The 23,904-nt window shown below is 44.0% G+C and overlaps 1 protein-coding gene across 1 annotated transcript in view; it reads left to right on the top strand.

Moving 5' to 3' along the window:
• Positions 1-3,958: 3,958 nt before the first annotated feature.
• LOC138969241 (uncharacterized) overlaps positions 3,959-23,904 on the top strand; it is a 24,057-nt gene continuing 4,111 nt past the window's right edge. The window contains exons 1-10 of the mRNA XM_070341990.1: positions 3,959-4,133; positions 6,498-6,706; positions 7,185-7,584; positions 8,271-8,532; positions 9,202-9,290; positions 10,564-10,757; positions 11,058-11,363; positions 12,356-12,560; positions 13,123-13,250; positions 14,069-14,209. Of these exons, the coding sequence (XP_070198091.1) occupies positions 4,045-4,133; positions 6,498-6,706; positions 7,185-7,584; positions 8,271-8,532; positions 9,202-9,290; positions 10,564-10,757; positions 11,058-11,363; positions 12,356-12,560; positions 13,123-13,250; positions 14,069-14,209 (2,023 nt within the window). The 5' untranslated portion in view covers positions 3,959-4,044. The remainder of the gene's footprint in view (positions 4,134-6,497; positions 6,707-7,184; positions 7,585-8,270; positions 8,533-9,201; positions 9,291-10,563; positions 10,758-11,057; positions 11,364-12,355; positions 12,561-13,122; positions 13,251-14,068; positions 14,210-23,904) is intronic.

Here is a 23,904-nt window from a genome sequence, read left to right as displayed (position 1 = left end):
GGCATCCCAACGGTGGAACAGGCGGATGAGGAAGAAAATTCCCAACGGCTGTGAAGGCGGAGGAGGATGTCCTACTGAGTAGACCAGACTCAGTTTGTAGCCATGGCGGGCAACTGGTCTAGGAGAAGCAAACTCCAAAGTCAAATCCCTGCACCGGCAGGATATCCGGGCCTCAACGGCAAGGCAGGCGGAAGAAGAGATTTAGTTATTTACTTTTTCTCCCAACGGCTGCAATGGCGGACGAAGGCACTCCAGCTATGGGGAACTAGCTGCAGAATGGACTCGTCAGCCCAGTAAGGCAGCTATTCTTGGGGAGGGAGCAACCCGAGTAAAAGCTTCAACCGGGGTGGGATCCTCGGAGAAACAATCCCCCTTGTGCTCCCAGGGTAGGACATACGGGCCAGGAGCTAAGGGTGGGGTAACCCCTACAGAAAACCCAGAGGGCTGAAGACGGAGGTATGGAGCCTGCATGGTGCTTCTCGAACAAATCACTGTACCACGCATTATCTGCCATCATGAAACTCGGAGACAGAACTGATCATATGGAAACTATGAAGCAAGACAGTTAGAATAGATGTCTATATCTGAACATTTTGTTTTATTTTTTACATTTCAGTCTTGAGAAGAGAATAATAATGTTATAGTTCTACTAAAAGATGGACAAAGGAACCGGTTTGGTCGTCAATTTGATTACTTTTGTTATTTCATTGGAAAACAGTGAGAATTATAATAAATATTTGACGAAAAACATTTTTTTGACGTTTTCGTAAAATTTCACGTTTAGGGGGTAGGGGAGAAATATCTCATCTGGTGTCCTAACAAATCCTCTCAGGAATGTCAAATGTGGCTTGAACTTATCCAAAGGAATTGTAGTTTCTAAAACATGAAACAGAAAACCCAAATTTGTTGAAACCTTTTACTCATCAAAGTTGACAAGCTTTGCACACTGTGAAAATGACGGTTCGCGCCTATCAAGCATCACTACAGCCAGCCTATCAAACATTGAACACTGTAATAGGTATTTTTCACAAGATTTATGATCAACTTAACTGTTTTGATTTAAAAAAAAAGTGGTTCTCTGTTCATTCATTGCAGCTGTGCACTGTTGTGATTTCACATATACATTTAGCGTTCGAGGGGGTACCCTTAAACAAAGGGGCATAAGTAGTAGGGGGAATGAGTTTGTTCGTGGTAAACTTGATAAAACGTGTTCAGTAGACCCCAATGAATATCCCTAGCCTACTGAAGCTGGATCCTGAAGGGGGGTGCACGGTAGGCCTAGCTGGCTTGGAGCCTATAAGTTTATCTTGTTGTGCTACTTTATTTTATTAATATCATAAATTCCGTGGTTTTGTAAAATATTTGTCTGAATAATTACTGTTTCAACCACTTAACTCGACTCAACCGGTAAACCGGCGCAGCTTCCAAAAACCAATGCCGGATCGACAGAATGGAGGCCGGGAGAGCTGGAGGTAGAGCGGCTGGAGGTAGAGACTTCTCAAGAATGTCGAAACGTGGCTGCCCGTTTCATAAGCATCTTCTCAAGGACGCAAAGTCAGACGTGAACACTTCTGTGGGGCAGTACATGTGAACCAGGCGTTTTTCTCCATGTAGATTTCGCATGAATCTGCACAAGTGCATTTCAGTGGCCGGAAGGGTTGATATGGGAGGTGGGGGTTGGGGTGCGAGGGGGATTGGGGAGGGGGATAAAATTCGCAGATGACAGAGGGATGGAGAGCGGGGAGGGAACGACTGAATTTCTATACCACTTAAAAGTCCTCGGTAGTCTTTGTGCTGTGAGAGTGAGACAGAGAGGGGGGGGGGGGGGGGGGGAGACGAGACAAGACGAAATCTTTATTATCGAGGGTAATAGATAAGCAAGAATATATACTTTTTTTTACATCCAGCCAGGGTCAACAATCTCTTAGTGAGAGAGAGAGAGAGAGAGAGGGAGGAGAGAGAGAGAGAGAGAGAGAGAGAGAGAGAGAGAGAGAGAGAGAGAGAGAGAGAGACTGAGAGAGAGAGAGAATGACAATTTAATGACAATGACAATGACAATTCTTTATTTAACGAGGGTAGTAGATTAAGCAGTGGTCTGCTTTTTAACATCCAGCCCTCGCCCTAAAGAGGGACTAACTACAAAAATGAAATAAAAATACAAGATAAAAAATAGAAAATAGAAAAACTAAAATTCTACATTTTAACAGAAAACTAAAGTGAAAACACATTATGAGAGAGAGAGAGAGAGAGAGAGAGAGAGAGAGAGAGAGAGAGAGAGAGAGAGAGAGAGAGAGAGAGAGAGAGAGAGAGTAATATACAAACATACAGACAGAGACAGACAGACAGACAAACAGAGAAAACGCATCATGTGTGTTTGATATGCCTTTTCGGAAAATCGAAGTCGCCGATGGATGCAAACGGGCAACGTGGAACATTCTTCTTCAGCTCACGTACCCCCTCACGACCGTATTCTGAGCTGATTTGTTTGCATCGATACCTGTACTTTTGTTTTGCACACGGTCTAGTTCAAACAACAACAGACTGTAACCATACTGTGTCAACTTTCCTCTAAACGGGCTGTTCGGGTTATGTACAGTATATGCGTAAGTAACACTGTCGTAAAACGAGCACAGAAGAGAATGATACTTCTTCTATGTAACAGTGTCGTAAAATGAGTTCAGCAGAGAGTAAGACCTTTTTCGTCTTAAAATGTTTGTTTGTGTTGTTTAGTGTTTAGGCCCTATCCTTTTCCAACCGAAGCCGGCAGGAACTTTAACATGCAAAATCCTGTTTCCGCTCAAATTTGCCAGGGATCCGGTCCGCATAGTCAGGATTCCTAACTGGTCCTGGAGGTGTTTCCATGGGTTTTGCTTGGTAAAAACAAAAGTGATACCAAAAAAACCCACAACACAATCAAACAAAACAAACACTTGGATTTCAGATATTATTTTTGTCAGGGAACGGTGTTAGAATTGGTAAAAAGTTACATTTTAACAAATACACTTCTCACATATTTGATTTCAGCGTTGGTATGAGCATCTAAAGGATATGTTGAATGAATGTAATGATACATTTTTGTTTTCTCACCACATGAATTAGGTATTGTAATCCGTCGCGATATAACCTTGAATGGTTGAAAACGACGTTAAACACCAAATAAAGAAAGAAAGGTATTGTAATAGTGTGAACGAATATTTTACCAGAACACACCAGACTAATTAGAGCTTCACAGTATTATCACTGCAGTGCAAAACGAGCGCAGCATTTCCTGCAGCTGAACATACAGTCTCTTTCTCTTTCACACACGCGCGCGCGCGCGTACAGACACGTTTGTTTTTATTACACACACACACACACACACACACACACACTCACACACATACACACACACACACACACACACACACATAGCAGAGAAAGAGAGAAAAAGTATCCCTTCACAGACAGCCTATTGGGAGCATCAGACCCTCCTCAAGGGGGACCGAGATTTACAATGCAAAGTCCCTTTGTGGGGGACGTATCACAAGGAAATATACACGCAGGCACACACACACACACACACACACACACACACACACACACACACACACACACACACACACACACATCGATATATATGTATACACACACACACACATACACACACGCACGCACGCACGAACAGACACACAGAAACACACACACACACACATATACACTGGCACACACATACACACACATATATATATATATACATACACACACATACACACACACATACACACACACACACACACTACTCACACACACACACACACACACATCCCAAGCCTCCCCATATGAGCTGTATACCCCCCCCCCCCCCCATCCCCCACCCCGACCCCAGCCCCCACTCCTAACCTACATTGATGACGCGAGTACTCAAGACTTCCGTGTCATCTCTGGGTATAAAACTCACGTCGAACAACGACACATCAACACACCGGGGCCTGATTGCAACCGCAGAAAGGACAGGGCTACAGAAAGAACAGAGACAAGAAGGGAAGAGGTTCGAATCCAAGGAAGATGAAGCTGACAAGCAAGCTCCTGGTCGTCTTGGCCCTCTTGGTGGTCATCGCCGAACTCTCGGCTGGCCACTACAGGCGTTATCGCAGGTACTTCTTTTATTCTTCTGCGTTCATGTGCTGAAACTTCCACGTGCACACTCGTGTTATTTGCACAAGTGGGTGTTTACGTGTATGAACATTTTACCAAACCATGTTTACATATTCATCTAAATTATTCATCCTGAAGTTTGTTTTTTTAAATATTTAAATGTATTTACTATTTGTGTGTGTGTGTGTGTGTGTGTGTGTGTGTGTGTGTGTGTGTGTGTGTGTGTGTGTGTGTGTGTGTGTGTGTGTGTGTGCCAGAACATGTTACTTATTTACAAAGCAGTGTATGGGAAGATCGTATGCTTACAATCCCATCAATTCGGACGAATGCAAGTGATATATTTCCCTTTTTATATTTAGTCAAGTTTTGACTAAATATTTTAACATCGAGGGGGAATCGAAACGAGGGTCGTGGTGTATGTGCGTATGTGTGTGCGTGCGTGCGTGTGTGTGTGTGTGTGTGTAGAGCGATTCAGACTAAACTACTGGACCGATCTTTATGAAATTTGACATGAGAGTTCCTGGGTATGAAATCCCCGAACGTTTTTTTTCATTTTTTTGATAAATGTCTCTGATGACGTCATATCCGGCTTTTCGTGAAAGTTGAGGCGGCACTGTCACGCCCTCATTTTTCAACCAAATTGGTTGAAATTTTGGTCAAGTACTCTTCAACAAAGCCCGGGGTTCGGTATTGCATTTCAGCTTGGTGGCTTAAAAATTAATTAATGACTTTGGTCATTAAAAATCTGAAAATTGTAAAAAAAAATAAAAATTTATAAAACGATCCAAATTTACGTTTATCTTATTCTCCATCATTTGCTGATTCCAAAAACATATAAATATGTTATATTCGGATTAAAAACAAGCTCTGAAAATTAAATATATAAAAATTATTATCAAATTTTTTTTTTTCGAAATCAATTTAAAAACACTTTCATCTTATTCCTTGTCGGTTCCTGATTCCAAAAATATATAGATATGATATGTTTGGATTAAAAACACGCTCAGAAAGTTAAAACAAAGAGAGGTACAGAAAAGCGTGCTATCCTTCTCAGCGCAACGAATACCCCGCTCTTCTTGTCAATTCCACGTGTTCTGTGAGTTCGACAGCTACTTGACTAAATATTGTATTTTCGCCTTACGCGACTTGTTCTCTCTTATTTTATTGTATTTTATATCTTATTTTATTTTAGTTCATTTTAGTTCCGTTGTCTGTGTGTGTGTGTATGTGTGTGTGTGTGTGTGTGTGTGTGTGTGTGTGTGTGTGTGTTTTGTGTGTGTGTGTGTGTGTGTGTGTGTGTGTGTGTGTGTGCGTGCGCGCGCGTGATACGTGAGTGTGTGTGTATGTGTGTGTGTGTGTGTGCGCGTGCGTGTTTGTGTTTGCTTCATCTTGCTTCACTCAGTTTTGTTGAAGTGTCGGTTTTTTTTCTTCTTTCTTTTTTGTTACATTTAGTCAAGTTTTGACTAAATATTTTAACATCGAGGGGGAATCGAAACGAGGGTCGTGGTGTATGTGCGTGTGTGTGTGTGTGTGTGTGTGTGTGTGTGTGTGTGTGTCTGTGTGTGTGTGTGTGTGTGTGTGTAGAGCGATTCAGACTAAACTACTGGACCGATCTTTATGAAATTTGACATGAGAGTTCCTGGGTATGAAATCCCCGAACGTTTTTTTCATTTTTTTGATAAATGTCTTTGATGACGTCATATCCGGCTTTTCGTGAAAGTTGAGGCGGCACTGTCACGCCCTCATTTTTCAACCAAATTGGTTGAAATTTTGGTCAAGTATTCTTCGACGAAGCCCGGACTTCGGTATTGCATTTCAGCTTGGTGGCTTAAAAATTAATTAATGACTTTGGTCATTAAAAATCGGAAAATTGTAAAAAAAAATAAAAATTTATAAAACGATCCAAATTTACGTTTATCTTATTCTCCATCATTTGCTGATTCCAAAAACATATAAATATGTTATATTCGGATTAAAAACAAGCTCTGAAAATTAAATATATAAAAACTATTATCAAAATTAAATGTTCCAAATCAATTTAAAAACACTTTCATCTTATTCCTTGTCGGTTCCTGATTCCAAAAACATATAGATATGATATGTTTGGATTAAAAACACGCTCGGAAAGTTAAAACAAAGAGAGGTACAGAAAAGCGTGCTATCCTTCTTAGCGCAACTACTACCCCGCTCTTCTTGTCAATTTCACTGCCTTTGCCATGAGCGGTGGACTGACGATGCTACGAGTATACGGTCTTGCTGAAAAATGGCAGCTACTTGACTAAATATTGTATTTTCGCCTTACGCGACTTGTTTGTTTGTTGTTATTCACAATGGACACAATTTTTTTTAATTTTTTTTTAAAGGTATAGAAGCTACCGAGGTTACCGTCGCTGCAGCAGAAGGTCATCATACCGCAGCAGCAGCTACGCCACGGCCGCCCCTGCTACGGCCCCCCCAGCCGCGCCCGCCTTCACGTACCCAGCCGACGTGACGAACTTCTTCAACACCATGGGGTATCTGCCCTACCTCATGTTCTTCAACCTCTTCGGGAACTCCTTGGCGGGTTCCACCGGTAAGTACGGGGATGCATGTTTGGTATTTTCGAGTTTCCATTATAACCAACCGAACTCTGACATGGAGTACATGATATTTTCCGTGCGCACTTGGTCTTGTGCTTGCGTGTACACACGAAGGGAGATAAGGCACTAGCAGGTCTGCAGATAGGTTGACCTGGGAGATCGGAAAAATGTCCACCCTTAACCCACCAGGTGCGGCCGGGATTCGAACCCACGACCTTCCGCTTGTGAGGCCGATGTCTTATCCACTAGGCCATTGCGCCCGTCGAAACCCTATCTTTTAAAGCCAAACATGCATCTCCAGGAGACCATTAAGCCTTGTTAAAGAAGAAGGTCACGGAGCTAATAGATTTAGCGTTGCCATCACGAGTAACTAGAGCTACATCTGCTGTACGTCGATGTTGGCCTTTAATACTTGATTTTCTCGAATGTTGGCAGAGATTCCACTGTATATATATTCTATTCCATATCCAGTAAGTTCCCCGACCACGGATGAGATCTATCTGGAGCGTCTCCTAAGCGCTGATCCCACCAACGGATATGTTGATCCCAACTATCCCACCAACGGATATGTTGATCCTAACTATCCCACCAACGGATATGTGGATCCCAACTATAACAACTATCCAACTAACGGTTATGTAGATCCCAACTACAGCAATTATCCAACCAACGGATATGTGGATCCCAACTATAACAACTATCCAACCAACGGTTATGTTGATCCCAACTACAACAATTATGTCAACGGGAAGAGAGCCGTCATGGGAGACCCCGGATGCGACATTCGCCAAATCTCTCGGACCGCATCAGGCTTGGTCAGCGATATCCTGGTCAGGAAGAAAGGCGGACGGGACAGCGCCCAAGGGATGAGGTGAGAGAGATTGATTAATTGATTGATTGTTTGATTGATTCGTTGATTTATTGATTGAGTGATTGATTGATTGATTGATTGTTTGATTGATTCGTTGATTTATTGATCGATTGATTGGTTGGTTGGTTGGTTGGTTGATCGATTGATTGGTTGATCGATCGATCGATTGATTGATTGATTGATTGATTGATTGATCGATTGATTGATTGATCGATTGATTGATCAATTTATTGATTAATAGATTGATTGATTGATTTGTGACTGATAGATTGCATCTCCTAATACACTTGCCGGCTCATGTTGATATCCATTTTGTCGACATGTCTGTTTTCAGTTGGTACCAGTCAGCATATTATAAATAACTCAAACTGTGCGCAGTTTTGAGAAAAAAAAGAAAACGACCAGAATGCTATGTAAATTTTAAGCTGGTCTTTAAAACCCATAGAAAAGTGGCAACATTTTCAGTGATCTTGTTTTTAAATATAATGTGTTTTTTTCGAGCACAATTCAAAATTGTCGCGATTCTGTAATGCTTTTTTTTTTTACAGCTACCAAACACAAATCAAGAGAGCTTCGTTGTTTGCTGTTCTGCGCCAGGAGCACTGCCCTATTACTTAAAACAAGAACCCTCCCGCAACAGAACCTCTCCAGTACTCCGTAATTAAACAACTATACTATATCTGCAGGCAATACTTGATCAACCAAGACGAATGCGAACTGAAGAAAATCGCCGAGGGACTCGACAGCATTGGGGCTGATGCCAGGAACAAGTTGGAAATGTTCCTGATCGCACAGGACACAACTGAAGCGGTCAAGAGGTCCGTACGCATTGAATACATCATGGCCGTGGCTAGTGACAACTACGACGCCCAAGACCGCGGCCGAAGACAATCTTTCTACGGCAACAGAAACAACTATCGTCGTCCTTCGTATACGTCCAACTACCAGGTCAGTTTTGATTTCATGAGACACGAAAACAAGTACTAAGATCCATCGTTTGTGTCCAACTACCAGGTCAGTATTGATTTCATGAGAAACGAAAGCAAGTTCTAAGATCCATCGTTTGTGTCCAACTACCATGTCAGTATTGATTTCATGAGAAACGAAAGCAGGTATTTCTGCACTGATGGCTAAGATAATTTACTAACTTACAGCGGAACAAGAAACAAGAAACTCTTTCTGAAAACGTTGCTTATCAGCTTGTTGAAATGTACTCCCTATCTGAGCTTTTGTGAAAAAACCTTACTGTTGATATGTCAATGATGAGGAATTCTCATGAGTTACTAACATACATCGAAACTCGATTTTACGAAACCCGCTTTTAGAAAACTGTGCTAATGAGCACTTTGAAGAGGAGATAGTCACTAATTGAGTTTTTGTGAACAATCTTGTATATGATGTTAACATGAGCTCTTGTGGACAATCTTGCATTTGATGTCAAAGTGACTGAGCTTAGTGACACATCTTGCAGCTGATGTCAAAATGTTCTTACAGCTGAAGTCAAAATGTCTAATCTTTTATGACAAATCTTGCAATTGATGTTAAAGTAACTGAACTTTTGTAACAAATCTGGCGGTGAATATCAAACAGACTGAACGTTTGCGAACAATTGCGCAGATGATGTCAGCGATAAGGAGATACGGATCCACGCTCCTGCAGAGGTATCCACAATTGGCACAACAGATAACCCCACAAATGAGACAATAGTAAGTCGATATAAAGTCACAGTCCTTCGCGTGAAAACGTGGTTCACCATCTTAGATTTGGCCAGGGTTTTGCATGGGATTAGGCCAGCCTGACTGATTCCTGTGCCGAGCTTGATTTCGTTTGATGATTTAATTTGCAGGGTTGACACTACTGGCTTTTAAGAAATTCAATCACACACGAAAATCCAATCATGCTCAGAAAGCTCCCATGCTGTTGGTTTTTAGTATGTGACCAAGTGGAGGGGATAGTCTTATCACGCATCAAAGCCTGATCAGATCTGAGATGGTTAGTCAAATAATAATACGAGAATTTATAACGCGCACATATCTCACCACAAGGCGACTCAAGGCGCACTCATATACATGCTTTCGCATTAACAACAGTCAAGCACACTCATATACACGTACGTACGCATACATTACATGCAGATGACAAGGCAACAACACAAACAGAGACACGGCACTAAATCGTTTACACGGGAGGGCCTGTTATGTGCCTTAGTGGGCTGTTGAAATGAGCGACTTGAAGTGCAGTATTGGGTAATGTTTTGTAAAAAATATTTCATCAGTCAATATTAACACGAACAGTTGTTTTCTCTTTTCTTCTCATTCGCTCCTTGGAATATTGAAGCTTTCCAAACACATGGTCATCCCAGCAAGAATAAAACTTCACACACATGAGAGATACAGTTGGAGAACTAGTAGAGTAGCCAGGATTTTTTTTAATGTGGTTTAGACCAATTGCAAGATTATTTTCTGTTGGTGCAAAGGCGCATGAAATGTGTCAGTCAATACAGTTTTGAAATTTGACGTATCTTCTTTTTCTTCTTGTCGATCACACGTTATATTGTCAGCCCGGACAGCGAGACGAATGATGCCGTCTTCTCCAGGTCTTCCTTTCCTCCGTACAGCTTGCAGTGAAGGGAGACTGCAGTTGGCCACACGGTTTTCCTCCGACTCTCAAGGATGGTGCATCGCTGGAGGATGTGTTCAGTGGTCTGGTCCTCCAGTTCACAGCTGCACGTAGGGGAGGGGACCAGCTTAATCTTTTTGGATATGTGGGCATTAAATTTGACGTATGAGAAGCCGGGGACTTGTAGTGCGTGCAGGACGCAGGGACACGCAGATTGGGGAGCGCTGAGGGTGTCGGGAGACAGGGAGAAGCTTTTGACCGAAAATAATCAGTTCGATACTATGCACAGAGGGTGTGCACTGTAAGCAATTTACTTACACAAAATCAACTCCAATAACACCTTTCTTGCGTCATTTCTAGCCTCGGCCTCAACGCACAAACCGCACCAGAGGCTACCTCCAATGTGAATAGCGACAGAGTGTTGACCTCAGTAGTGGGCACACTGGCATCGAGCCTGGGTATCAGACAATCAGCATCGTCTTGCGTTAGTGCCATGAACAATGCCTACCCGCACAGATCCAGCGTGCGTCCAACCTTTAGCCGTCTCATCGAATGTGAGGAAACTGTGAATTTGTCATTGATTTTGTCTGTCTGTCTGTCTGTCGGTCTGTGCGTGCGTGCGTAGGTGTGTGTGTGCTTGCGTGTGCGTGTGTGCGTGCTTGTGTGTGTGTGTGTGTGTGCGTGCGCGTGCGTGAAAAGAAAAACAAACACGGATTCCACCAGATAAGTATCTGTCATGTTTTCCCCTCGACTGATCATATCATATCTTATTTTATCTTATCTTATCTGGATTAGGATATCGTGCCTTGTATTATCTTACGTTATTTTATCTGATCTTATATTATCTTCACCAGCCAGCCATTTCCGCGACCCAGAAGCAGCCTGCACCATGCTTCGCCAGTACGCCATGTCCAGACGTGTGAGATACGGTCAGAGAGTAATGTCTGCCACAGCCTACAACAAGTTCAACTGCAGCCAGTATTTCCCTGCCAGCAATGGCGGATACAACGGCGGATACAACGGCGGATACAATGGTGGATACAACGGTGGATACAATGGCGGATATGACAGCGACTCTGTGGCCCGCGATGATGTTATGCCGGCTCCTGCACCGGCACCCCCCACCACCACCACCACCACAACACCAAGACCCACTTCAAGTCAGTTATTTTCACTTTCATTTCATTCACTTTATTATCCCATTACTGGGAAAATTGGGTCGCTTCCTGCCAGTGTATAGTTGTAACCAGCCACCTGCACTTATGGTAGAATGACCGAGGTCTTTCAGGTGCCACTTTGGTGACACGGGGGTTGGACATGAATACCGTCTCTGAGTTGGCGTGTGTCCTTCCCGGCCTGGATTCGAACCCGTAATCCTAGGATCACGAGTCCAGTGCTCTACCATCTGAGCTACCCGGTCCCACGGGTGTCCTTCCGGCTATCTACAGATAAAGCCCCGATGAAGTAACGTCACATATTGAGAGAAGAGCGAACATATCTAGATTCCTTCGTATGATGACGAAACTAACACGGGACTAAATTTGGAGGTTGACACCCTTCTGAGCAGTGTTGTGATATTCTTTAGTTGTCTGAAAAAAAAGAGTTATGATCGACTAAAAGTGAAGATGAAAAGAAACAAAAAAGGCTAGTTTATCGAACTTTTCATTATGGACAAAACGAAACAATCACCAGTAACCACTGACAAATTGTTTTACTAGACATTGCAAAAATTGATCATAACTTTTTTCATGGCTACTTTACCGGAAGTTGCTTCGCAGGCGTTTTACAACTTGCTATCATTGCAATAGTTGCAACGCGTCAAAGCTGACACCTGGTTATTTTGGGTGATCCCAATTTACTAGTTCTTACGATGTCTCACGCCACGACTTACTTTAAAAGGTCTGACGACAAGAACTTCATCAATCATCTTAGTAATATTTAGAGGATGCCGAATACAGACGCGTTAAAGCTCACCCCCGATTTTTGTTGGGTCAAAAAAAAGTCAAAACATCACGCCACGACTTACTTCAACATCTTCTAAATATATGGAGGATGTTGAAGACACAGACACAGACATGCAACATGTTAAAGACCCAGACGTGCAACATCATTTCTCAAAGTGCAGGTGAAAAACGTTCCTTCATGTTCTCAGCTTGCGGTGCGAGCAGAGACCTTGACCGACTGAACGACGTCTCCACGGAACCCTTCTTCATCACGTCACGCATCGTTGGCGGCACCAGCAGCGGTTCCTGCTCCACTGTACCGTGGCAAGTGCGCCTGACAACGGACGCTGGAGAGATGTGTGGTGGATCCATCCTGGATTCTACCCACATCCTCACCGCTGCTCACTGTGTCCCGTGGGTGGATTTTTTCTTATCCGATCACCGGATTTGTGTGTGTGTGTGTGTGTGGTGTGTGTGTGGTGTGTGTGTGTGTGTGGTGTGTGTGAGGTGTGGGTGTGTGTAGTGTGTTTGTGTGTGTGTGTGTGGTGTGTGTGGTGTGGGTGTGTGTAGTGTGTTTGTGTGTGTTTGTGTGTGTGTGTGTGGTGTGTGTGTGTGTGTGTGTGTGTTTGCCTGAACGCCAAACAGACTTGAGGTGTATGTATACTTGGCTCAACTTATACCCCCCCCCCCCCCCCCCCCCGCTGCGTCTTGTGTCCCGAGAGTGAGGATTTCCTCTGCCTGTCTTTCTCAGTTTGTATAGATACGCATGTCACGTGCTTGTGGGCTGTGTTTTTCTGTCTGTCTGTCTGTCTGACTGTCTGGATACGCGTGCTTATGAGTTTTGTTTGTCTCTCTCTCTCTCTCTCTCTCTCTCTCTCTCTCTCTCTCTCTCTCTCTCTCTCTCTCTCTCTCTCTCTCTCTCTCTACCAAGAGATGTTTCTCATTCTGTAAACGGCCATTACTTAATGGTTAACAGAACCAGCGGCAACATCGAAGTAACAGCAGGAGACTACAACACAGGGGTCCCAGAGACCAGCGAACAGACACGCATAGCGTCGGTCTCGGACGTGACCAAACACCCATCATACACCACCAATCGTTACGGTACATTTTGGATAGGAAAGTCTCAGTAATGCAGAAGATAGCATCAGGGGGAGACGTACAGCTAGGGGGAGGTGTGTGTGTGTGTGTGTGTGTGTGTGTGTGTGTGTGTGTGTGTGTGTGCGCGTGTGTGTCTGTGTGTGTGTGTGTGTGGGTTGGGGGGGGGGTGGCAGCATAGGAGGAGGAAGAAACCTGAAATGTATGGGTTTAGTTCTTTGGCTCTTCAATGTGTAAATTTCAGTTATTTTCTAAACAGTCAGAGCAATGTTGTTCAGGGGTGGAAGCGGGAAGAGGAGGAAGAAACCTGACATGTATGGGTTTAGTTCTTGCGCTCTTCAATGTGTGAATGTCAGTTATTGTCACCATCAGTCAGAGCAATGTTGTTCAATGATGATGAAGTATAAACAGCGTCTACAGGGACGGTTTTTAAAACGCAATAAGATTTACGGTGTCAATCGTTCAGGCTTTTTGGCTGATCAGATTAAACTTGAGACGAAATTGAAAATGTTTCATTTTTTTGTCCGTACCTTTTTACTATAGACCGACGGTATCCCAAGTAATTTGTCAGAGTACGGATGCAAAACACTGTATAGGCTGTAGTTGTTTATTTATTTATTTGATTATTTATTTATGTTTTTATGTATTCATTCATTCATTTATTTGTATTTTATTGTTTACAATCCATTGATGTATTCCTATAATATGAATGATTATTTAATAAAAATAATAAAAAATACTTAACAAATTAATTAATTAATTTATCAAATTTGGTCATTCTTAAATTATTATTTTTTTAATATTCTTTGCTGTTATTCCCATAGGAGGTGAAATTAACGACATCGCTGTGATTGAGCTCTCGGAGCCCCTGGACATGACTCAGTCCTGTGTTGAACCTGTCTGTCTGGACAAGAACTATGTCATCGACGGTCAAAATTGCACCATCTCAGGATGGGGAACTGCAGGTCAGTACACCTAGAAAAATGGTATAGCGTGTTCATTTTTGAAAAATGTGTTCATAGGCTCGGTTTGAGGCGATTCTTTGACATTTTGAAAGCTGAAGCTGTGACATTTCACTTATCTTTAGAGTTTGATGACCTCCAGACATCACCCACATCTGGTTGACCTAAGCAATCTTTAAGGTCACAGCAGGGCCACATTTGAGTCCAGTAGTTGAACGATATTATTTTCTTCAATGATTTAAAAGCTAGGGCTTTGAAATTGTCCATACTGTCACAGGGTCTGATAGCCTCCTGTTATACCACTAGTCTGGTTGATCCTTCTCGAGTGTCAAGGTCACAGTGGGATCAAGTTCTGATAAAAAGAGACAAATTGTCATTTTAAGCGTTTTTGAAGCTATATCATCTAAGATCCACACACTACAAGGGTTAGATGATCTCTGGGCATGACCAAAGTCTTCGTGACCCTGGTCATATTTTAAGGTCACATTAGGGCCGAGGTCGGGCCAGACAGTAGAAACAGATTATTTTCTTTATTTATGGACCTAGAGCAGCTGTTAATGTGTTTCTGATTAACATTAATCTACCTCTGGCCAAGGTGAGTTCGTATTTGCAATTTTTTACCCCCGTAATTCTGTAAACACATCAAAAAGAGACGTTGAAAGAAAACCCGCTGCATGCCCATTCACTGAAACCGAGAATGGTGACACGCAAAATGTAGGTAACTTTGCATCATACGTGTTAACGTACCCAAAGAGAAATTATTTTAAGCGACCCATTTGTCAATACGATTGATTTAAGGCGCTTACGTTGTGTATTGTTGCTGTTATTAAGATGATTATATTTAGATTGTAAGGCGCTTAGAACTATTTTAGGATTTGCGCTCTATAAATACCCTTATTATTATTATTTAAGTTATTGAGACATCCCAGTGCACAAAGGGATTTATAGAGCAAATCGAGAAAATTCATTATTGAACGAAGCGCATAGCGCTGAGTTCAATAATTATTTTCGAGATTTGCTCTATAAATCCCTTAGTGCACTGGGATTGTTTCAATAACGATATTGTCAGTACCGCCAGAGAAAAAAAAGAAGATTCAAAACGCACATTTTGCAACGCGCATTTGGATAGGCGTAACTGTGTGGTCAGGTTTGTGTCACTGGATCTACTTTTGTGTGGGCTGTCTCAAGTATGTCGTGCTTTCGTCACACGCAAACTCTTGTTTTAATTTCTGTTGGTAAATTCCAGTGTATCGTTAAGCTAAAAAGTGATGATCTTTCATAGAGACCTCATTTAAACTCGGAGAAAGGACTGTGCTCTTAATTTGCGATTCAAAACCTTTATCGAGCTTCGACAGATTGACTGTGCAGAGTTTTGCCCCTTGCCAAGGTCGACGGAAAGCGGCACATTTTCAAAATAAATGTGGCATGTTTCTTGTGTGGTATCTTCACTCACCGGGGAGTCTGGTACTAAATATGAACGGTAAGAATGCTCTGAACCCTACTCGTATTATATCACCATCGTTTTTTCGTTCACATTTGCCCAACATGTTAATTTGCTGAGCGGGGTTTATGTCGTCTGCTAGGGCAATCAAACCACTGCATGCAGTCTGCACTGAGTCTGCACGCACGAGGCAGGCTGGTAATAAGTCTTATATATGGTAAGAACGTTCTGAACCCTACACGTTTTCGATTACGATTGTTCTTGCCTTGAAATAATAATTCGGAAACTATTCATTTACTGAACTGATGCAGTCGTATTTCAGTGTAGTCAGTGCTACGTATGACAGAGTCGATCGAGTCAGTCTTCCAAACTGGTCTAGCTGGTAGTTATCGGAATAACACAGTCACTTGTGTTTTCTGCTAGCGGGTGGGAATTTTATACTAACTCATCATTTGTTAATGTGGATGATAAGCTACATGCCTCTAACACGGCATAAGAGAAGAAACTATGCAAGTCGGCGATTGATGAAACACAGCGGATTCTATTTTTAGATCAGTGGCACTGTGGCACAGGCACATGCAATATGTCAGAAAAAAACCCACTTCTGCTTTAATTGAGAAGCAGGGAATTTATGGTCATTAAGGGTATTGTGGAGAATATTAGCCACATGTCAGTAATTAATTCTGAGGATGAGAGCACAGTCTTGCTTAGGCAAAGGGCGTAAGAATACGCTCTGTGGAAAAGTTAGCGCACTCCAAGAGTGCGCTAACAGTTTTAGCGCATCGCCATTAGCCAATCAACTGGTTCACATCAGTCATGTGACACCAGTACCTACTGACAATTATCATTATTATTATTATTATTATTATTATTATTATTATTTAAGTTATTGAGACATCCCAGTGCACTAAGGGATTTATAGAGCAAATCGAGAAAATTCATTATTGAAAGAAGCGCATAGCGCTGAGTTCAATAATTATTTTCGAGATTTGCTCTATAAATCTCTTAGTGCACTGGGATTGTTTCAATAACGATATTGTCAGTACCGCCAGAGAAAAAAAGAAGATTCAAAACGCACATTTTGCAACGCGCATTTGGATAGGCGTAACTGTGTGGTCAGGTTTGTGTCACTGGATCTACTTTTGTGTGGGCTGTCTCAAGTGTGTCGTGTTTTCGTCACACGCAAACTCTTGTTTTAATTTCTGTTGGTAAATTCCAGTGTAGCGTTAAGCTAAAAAGTGATGATCTTTCATAGAGACCTCATTTAAACTCGGAGAAAGGACTGTGCTCTTAGTTATTTGCGATTCGAAACCTTCATCGAGCTTCGACAGATTGACTGTGCAGAGTTTTGCCCCTTGCCAAGGTCGACGGAAAGCACATTTTCAAAATAAATGTGGCATGTTTCTCGTGTGGTATCTTCACTCATCGGGGAGTCTGGTACTAAATATGAACGGTAAGAATGCTCTGAACATTGCACGTATTATGTGCCCATCGTTTTATCGTTCACATTTGCCCAACATGTTAATTTGCTGAGCGGGATTTATGTCGTCTGCAAGGCTATGCGTATGGCAATCAAACCACTGTACTGAGTCTCATTTCAAAAACAAAAATTGCTCGTCACGTTGCACTGAGTCTGCACGCATGAGGCAGGCTGGTAATAAGTCTTATATATGGTAAGAACGTTCTAAACCCTACACGTTTTCGATTCCGATTGTTCTTGCCTTGAAATAATTATTCGGAAAACATTACTGAACAGATGCAGTCGTATTTCAATGTAGTCTGCTACGTGCTGATCTAGCTGCTACGTTATCGGAATAACTTGTGTTTTCTGTTAGCTGCTGGGAATTGTATACTAACTCATCATTTGGTAATGTGGATAATAAGCTACATGCCACTAACATGGCATGATTATGAGAGGAATCTTCGCAAGTCGAAACTGAAAAATTAGACACAGCGGATTCTATTTTTAGATCAGTGGCAACTGTGGCACAGGCACATGCAATCTGTCAGAAAAAAAACCACTTCTGCTTTAATTGAGAAGCAGGAAATTTATGGTCATAATCATTGGTATTGTGGAGAATATAAGCTACATGTCATTAATTAATTCTGAGGATGAGAGTACACTGTCGCTAATTAGGCAAAGGGCAGAAGAATACGCTCTGTGGAAAAGTTAGCGCACTCCAAGAGTGCGCTATCAGTTTTAGGGCATCGCCATTAGCCAATCAACTGGTTCACATCAGTCATGTGACACCAGTACTTACTGACAATTATTATTAATATTATTATTATTATTATTATTATTATTATTTTTTAAGTTATTGAGACATCCCAGTGCACTAAGGGATTTATAGAGCAAATCGAGAAAATTCATTATTGAACGAAGCGCATAGCGCTGAGTTCAATAAATATTTTCGAGATTTGCTCTATAAATCCCTTAGTGCACTGGGATTGTTTCAATAACGATTTTGTCAGTACCGCCATAGAAAAAAAGATTCCAAACGCACATTTTGCAACGCGCATTTGAATAGGCATAACTGTGTGGTCAGGTCGTGTACAGTAAAGATCTACTTTTGTGTGGGGTCTCTCAAGTGTGTCGTGCTTTCGTCACACGCATTTTAATTTCTGTTGGTAAATTCCAGTGTAGCGTTAATCTGAACAGTGATGATCTTTCAGAGAGACCTCATTTGAACTCGGAGAAAGGACTGTGCTCTAGTCTTCATTATTTGCGATTCGAAACCTCCAGTCGAGCCTCGACGGATTGACTGTGCGGAGTGACTCCCCTTGAATTGACTCGAAGCGTGACTCGACGGTTCGCACATTTTCAAAACAAATGTGGCATATTTCTCGTGTTGTATCTTCACTCATCGGGGAGTCTGATACTAAATATGAACGGTAAGAATGCTCTGAACCCTACACGTATTATATCCCCATCGTTTTTTCGTTCACATTTGCCCAACATGTTAATTTGCTGAGCGGGGTTAATGTCGTCTGCTACTGTGCTAGGCTACCTGGGCAATCGAACCACTGCAGTCTGCACTGAGTCTGCATGCATGAGGTTTGCTGGTAATAAGTCTTATATATGGTAAGAACGTTCTGAACCTTACACGTTTTCGATTACGATTGTTCTTGCCTTGAAATAATAATTCAGAAACCATTCATTTACTGAACTGAGGGGGGTCCTGATTTGGCCTATTATGGTCCGCTGGACCCGAAAAGCAACAGCTAACTAACTAACTAACTAACTGAACTGATGTAGTCGTATTTCTGTGAAGTCTGCTACAGAGTCGATCGAGTCAGTCTTCCAAACTGGTCTAGGTGGTACGTTATCGGAATAACACTTGTGTTTTCTGTTAGCCGCTGGGAATTGTATACTAACTCATCATTTGGTAATGTGGATGATAAGCTACATGCCACTAACACGGCATATGAGAAGAATCTATGCAAGTCGGCGAAAATTAGATGAAACACAGCGGCTTCTATTTTTAGATCACTGGCACTGGCACAGGCACATGCAATCTGTCAGAAAAAACCCACTTCTGCTTTAATTGAGAAGCAGGGAATTTATGGTCATTTGGTATTGTGGAGAATATAAGCTACATGTCATTAATTAATTCTGAGGATGAGAGCACAGTCTCGCTTAGGCAAAGGGCGGAAGAATACGCTCTGTGGAAAAGTTAGCGCACTCCAAGAGTGCGCTAACAGTTTTAGTGCATCGCCATTAGCCAATCAACTGGTTCACATCAGTCATGTGACACCAGTACTTACTGACAATTATTATTATTATTATTATTATTATTATTATTATTATTATTTAAGTTATTGAGACATCCCAGTGCACTAAGGGATTTATAGAGCAAATCCTGGGACAGGCTGATCTTTCTTAACCCGGTGAGGGATTTTCAGTGGGGCGACCACCCCCAACCCAGCGAGTCCCCGGGTGGCGGATAGGGGAACGGTCTTTAGATATGGAGATCAGCCGCTTGCGGCCGCGGACCAAACTGGCGGTGTTTCCTACCAGGGCGGAGTGGGGTAGCAGGCGGCACTGCTACCCCCTTTGAAATGCTCCATCGTCCATTGACGGGACTCATCTAATGCGATTAATGGCGCATTAAAACCCTAGCTCCGGGTGGGATCCCGGCAAATCCTGCCCCCTGTGCTCGCAGGGTAGGACGTACGGGCCATGAGCTAAGGGTGAGGTAAACCCCGACAGAAAACCCCGAATGCTGACGACGGAGGACCCGGGCCGCACGGCGCATTCTAACAAACCACGGGTACACGCGCTTACGCAAATGATGACACAATCAACCAGCACAGATGGAAATGGCGCTCGCCCTTTGAGGACCCCTCAGGGTGGAGCAGCGTCGGGTCCCATGCCTCAAAGGGTCCAGCCCCAACTACTGGAGGTCCCTCCCGTCCGTCTTGTCACGACAGGGGACGCGGGAGGAGAGTGACTGGCACCACCACAACCACGAAGAAACCCAGTCAGCAGCGACCTTTTCAGGTCATGCACTGGAACGCAGAAAGTATCCTGAACAAGAAGACAGAGTTGGAGCATATCCTGCATGAGAAAAACATCAACATCTGCTGTATTCAGGAGACGCACCTGACACCCCAAAAGTCCTTCAAAGTGAGAGGCCAGCAGTGCCTTAGGTCCGACAGAACAGACCGAAGCAAAGGAGGAATCCTGACCCTCATCAGGAACAACATCAATGCCTGTTTGATAGAAACGCACATGGAGGACTCCGAATATCAGGTGATTCGAATCCAGACGAAGACAGCAGAATTCCATCTTGTCAACTTCTACTGCCCCAACGATAGACACCTCGCCCTTGACACGATCCCCGCAAAGGCCTCCAACTTCATCGTGGTGGGTGACTTCAACAGTCATTCACAGAGTTGGGGATATGACCACTTGGATCGGAGAGGAGAAGAGGTGGAGAACTGGCAGGACGACAAAGGTCTCATCCTTTTGAACAGTCCCTTTGACTGCCCTACATTCTACTCCAGAAGATGGCACACTACATCAACTCCTGACCTAGCCTTCTGCACGGAAGACATGCACCAGCAAACCAGCAGAGAGGTCGGAGAACAGCTAGGTGGAAGTGACCATCGGCCATTCTTTTTGACCCTGGGCATGGAGTCCTGCACTGAAGCTTTCTTCCCATGGTGGAACTACAAAAGAGCGAACTGCATGGTTCCTCTTTAGACACCGCACCAGCGAACTCACCAAAGATATCAGAGTCGAGGGTCGAGACATCAAAATGGTGGCGAAGGACTTCAACATGAGCATCCTCAGAGCAGCGCGCGGGGTGGGGATGTAGCTCAGTCGGTAGCGCGCTGGATTTGTATCCAGTTGGCCGCTGTCAGCGTGAGTTCGTCCCCACGTTCGGCAAGAGATTTATTTCTCAGAGTCAACTTTGTGTGCAGACTCTCCTCGGTGTCCGAACACCCCCGTGTGTACACGCAAGCACAAGACCAAGTGCGCACGAAAAAGATCCTGTAATCCATGTCAGAGTTCGGTGGGTTATAGAAACACGAAAATACCCAGCATGCTTCCTCCGAAAAACGGCGTATGGCTGCCTAAATGGCGGGGGAAAAAACGGTCATACACGTAAAAATTCCACTCGTGCAAAAAACACGAGTGTACGTGGGAGTTTCAGCCCACGAACGCAGAAGAAGAAGAAGAAGAGCAGCGCGTGAGTCCATTCTCAGGGGTGCCAGGAGAGACTATAAGCCCTACTGGAGCAATGAATTGCAGGAACTGGATGATGATCTGGCAGACGCCAGAAGGGAAGCAGAAGTCAACCCATCACAAAACAACAACATCCGCCTCCAGGAAGCCAAAGCCAAATTTCTCAAGAAGAAGCTACAGGCAAGACGGAGAAGCTGGCAAGAGAAAACAAGCTCTCTGAACCTTGAGAAGGATGGCAGAAAGCTCTTGAGGCTTACTAAGCAGTTGAAAGATGAGAACACCAGCAGAGGAAAGATCACATTAGAAGAGAACGGGAAGGTGCTAACTGGAAAGCATGCTGCCAACCAATTTGCTGAAAGCTATGCAGCTGAGAGCAACCTCCATGTTAGCCCCGAGAAACAGAGAGAAGCAAGAAGAGAGAAAAGAGAGAGACCTGCCAGACAGTCAACAGTGGACGCCATGAGTCAACCACTCACACTCCACGAGCTGCACTCAGCTCTGAAAAAGTTAAAGGCGAAGAAGTCCCATGGCCCAGACGGCATCACCAACGAGATGCTAACCCACCTTGGTAGTGCAGCAGAGAACAAGCTACTCGAGGTCTTCAACAGCAGCTGGCAAGAAGGATCGCTACCACAACTCTGGCGAGAAGCGATCATGATCCCCATCTTAAAAAAAGGGAAGGATCCAAAGAAGGCCACCAGCTATCGCCCAATCAGCCTTGCCAGCTGTGTTGTGAAGACCCTGGAGAGAATTGTGAACGAGCGCCTCAGGTGGTACCTGGAATCCAGGAACCTCCTCGCCCCTGAACAAGCTGGATTCCGACAGTTCCGCAGCACTGAAGATCAGGTCACTTACCTGGCGCAAGAAGTTGAAGATGCCTTTCAGGAACAGAAGCTGGTCTTCGTCACCTGGATAGATCTTCAGAAGGCCTTTGACAAGGTCTGGAAAGATGGACTCCTTGTAAAACTGCTGAGGAAAGGCGTGTCCAGCAACATGTACCAGTGGATTCGCTCCTACCTCTTTTACCGCAGGGCAAGAGTTAACGTCGACCAGACCAAAAGCAAGAAGTTCCTCCTTCGTCATGGCGTCCCTCAGGGTAGAGTCCTCTCCCTCACACTCTTCCTTCTCTTCATCGACGATCTGGTGTCTGAGATGCCCAAGGGGATCAAAGCTGCTCTCTACGCAGACGACCTTGTGATCTGGTGCAAGGAGGAGCCCGCAAGTACTGTCACCTACAGAATGCAGCAAGCGGCAGATAGGCTGATCGCATGGGCAGAAGATTGGTGCGTCTCCATCAACAAGGAGAAATCCTCCACCACCCTATTCACACTGTCGCCAAAGCAGAAAGCCGGAACCATTAGGCTTGGTGGAAATCCTCTGAGAGAGGATGAAGAAGCAACGTACCTTGGTGTCACCTTAGATAGACGGCAGACCTGGAAACCACACATTGCACAGGCAGAGACGAAGGCCCGGCGCAAGCTAGCCATACTCAGGAAGCTGGCAGGTACCACCTGGGGAGCGACCGAGAAGATACTGAAGAAAGTATACCAGGGAACAATCAGACCCCACTTCGAGTACGGATCCACAGCGTGGTCAACCTCAGCCAAGACAAACCTGCAGACCCTCGACCGTGTGCAAAACCAGGCCCTCCGACTCATCACTGGTGCAATGAAATCCACGCCCATCAAGGAAATGGAGAAGCTTACCACCATCCAACCCCTCTGCCAGAGAAGAGAAGCCAAGACTATGGTACAGGCCGAGAAGCTCAAGTGCCTACCCGACCACCCCATGAAGCACAGACTGAGCAACCTCACCGGTCCCAAGAACCGGCTCAAACAGAGCAGTTTTGTACACGAGAGCAAGAGACTTTCTCGACAGTACAGGGAAGTCCTCCCACAGAACACTCTACCTCTGACTCAAGAAGAAGAGGAAACCCCAAAGGCAACAGAGAAACCAGGCATCCAGATCTGCACCAGTACAGTGTTCCACATGTTACCTCAGGAGAAGATCAGAATGACACAGCTCGACAGGCACTCACCTTAGCCCTGATCGACGAACAGTACCCAAAAGAGGCGTGGATCCATGTATACACCGATGGATCAGCAACTAACGCCGTGCTCAATGGAGGTGCTGGCATTCTGATCCAGTTCCCTGGGGGACATACAGCTACATACAGCGTTGCCACTGGCAAACACTGCACAAACTATAAAGCAGAAGCAGAAGCTCTCATGCAGACCGCCTCCTTGGTTCAGGACTCCGCAGACCCTTGCTACCAAGTTGTCTTCCTCTCGGACGCCCTTTCAGTCCTTCAGGCCCTAGAGAACGACAAACTCCCACAGCTGGCCAAAGCATTACAGATGGTCAGACAAACCAGAAGAGTTGTCCTCCAGTGGATACCAGCACACTGTGGGATACCAGGAAATGAAAGGGCAGATGAGCTGGCGAAAGAAGGAGCCGTGGAAGACCAACCTGAAAACAGTGTCAGCTTTAGTGAGCAGAAGACAATCATCAAGGCATTGATGAGGCCAAGGACAAACAGAGATGACTACCACACAATGTCCAGAG

The sequence above is a fragment of the Littorina saxatilis genome, linkage group LG1, assembly GCF_037325665.1.
Source record: "Littorina saxatilis isolate snail1 linkage group LG1, US_GU_Lsax_2.0, whole genome shotgun sequence".
Classification (NCBI taxonomy): domain Eukaryota; kingdom Metazoa; phylum Mollusca; class Gastropoda; order Littorinimorpha; family Littorinidae; genus Littorina; species Littorina saxatilis.
The sequence above is the reverse complement of the archived record's forward strand: the minus strand, read 5'-3'. Positions and strand labels throughout refer to the sequence as shown.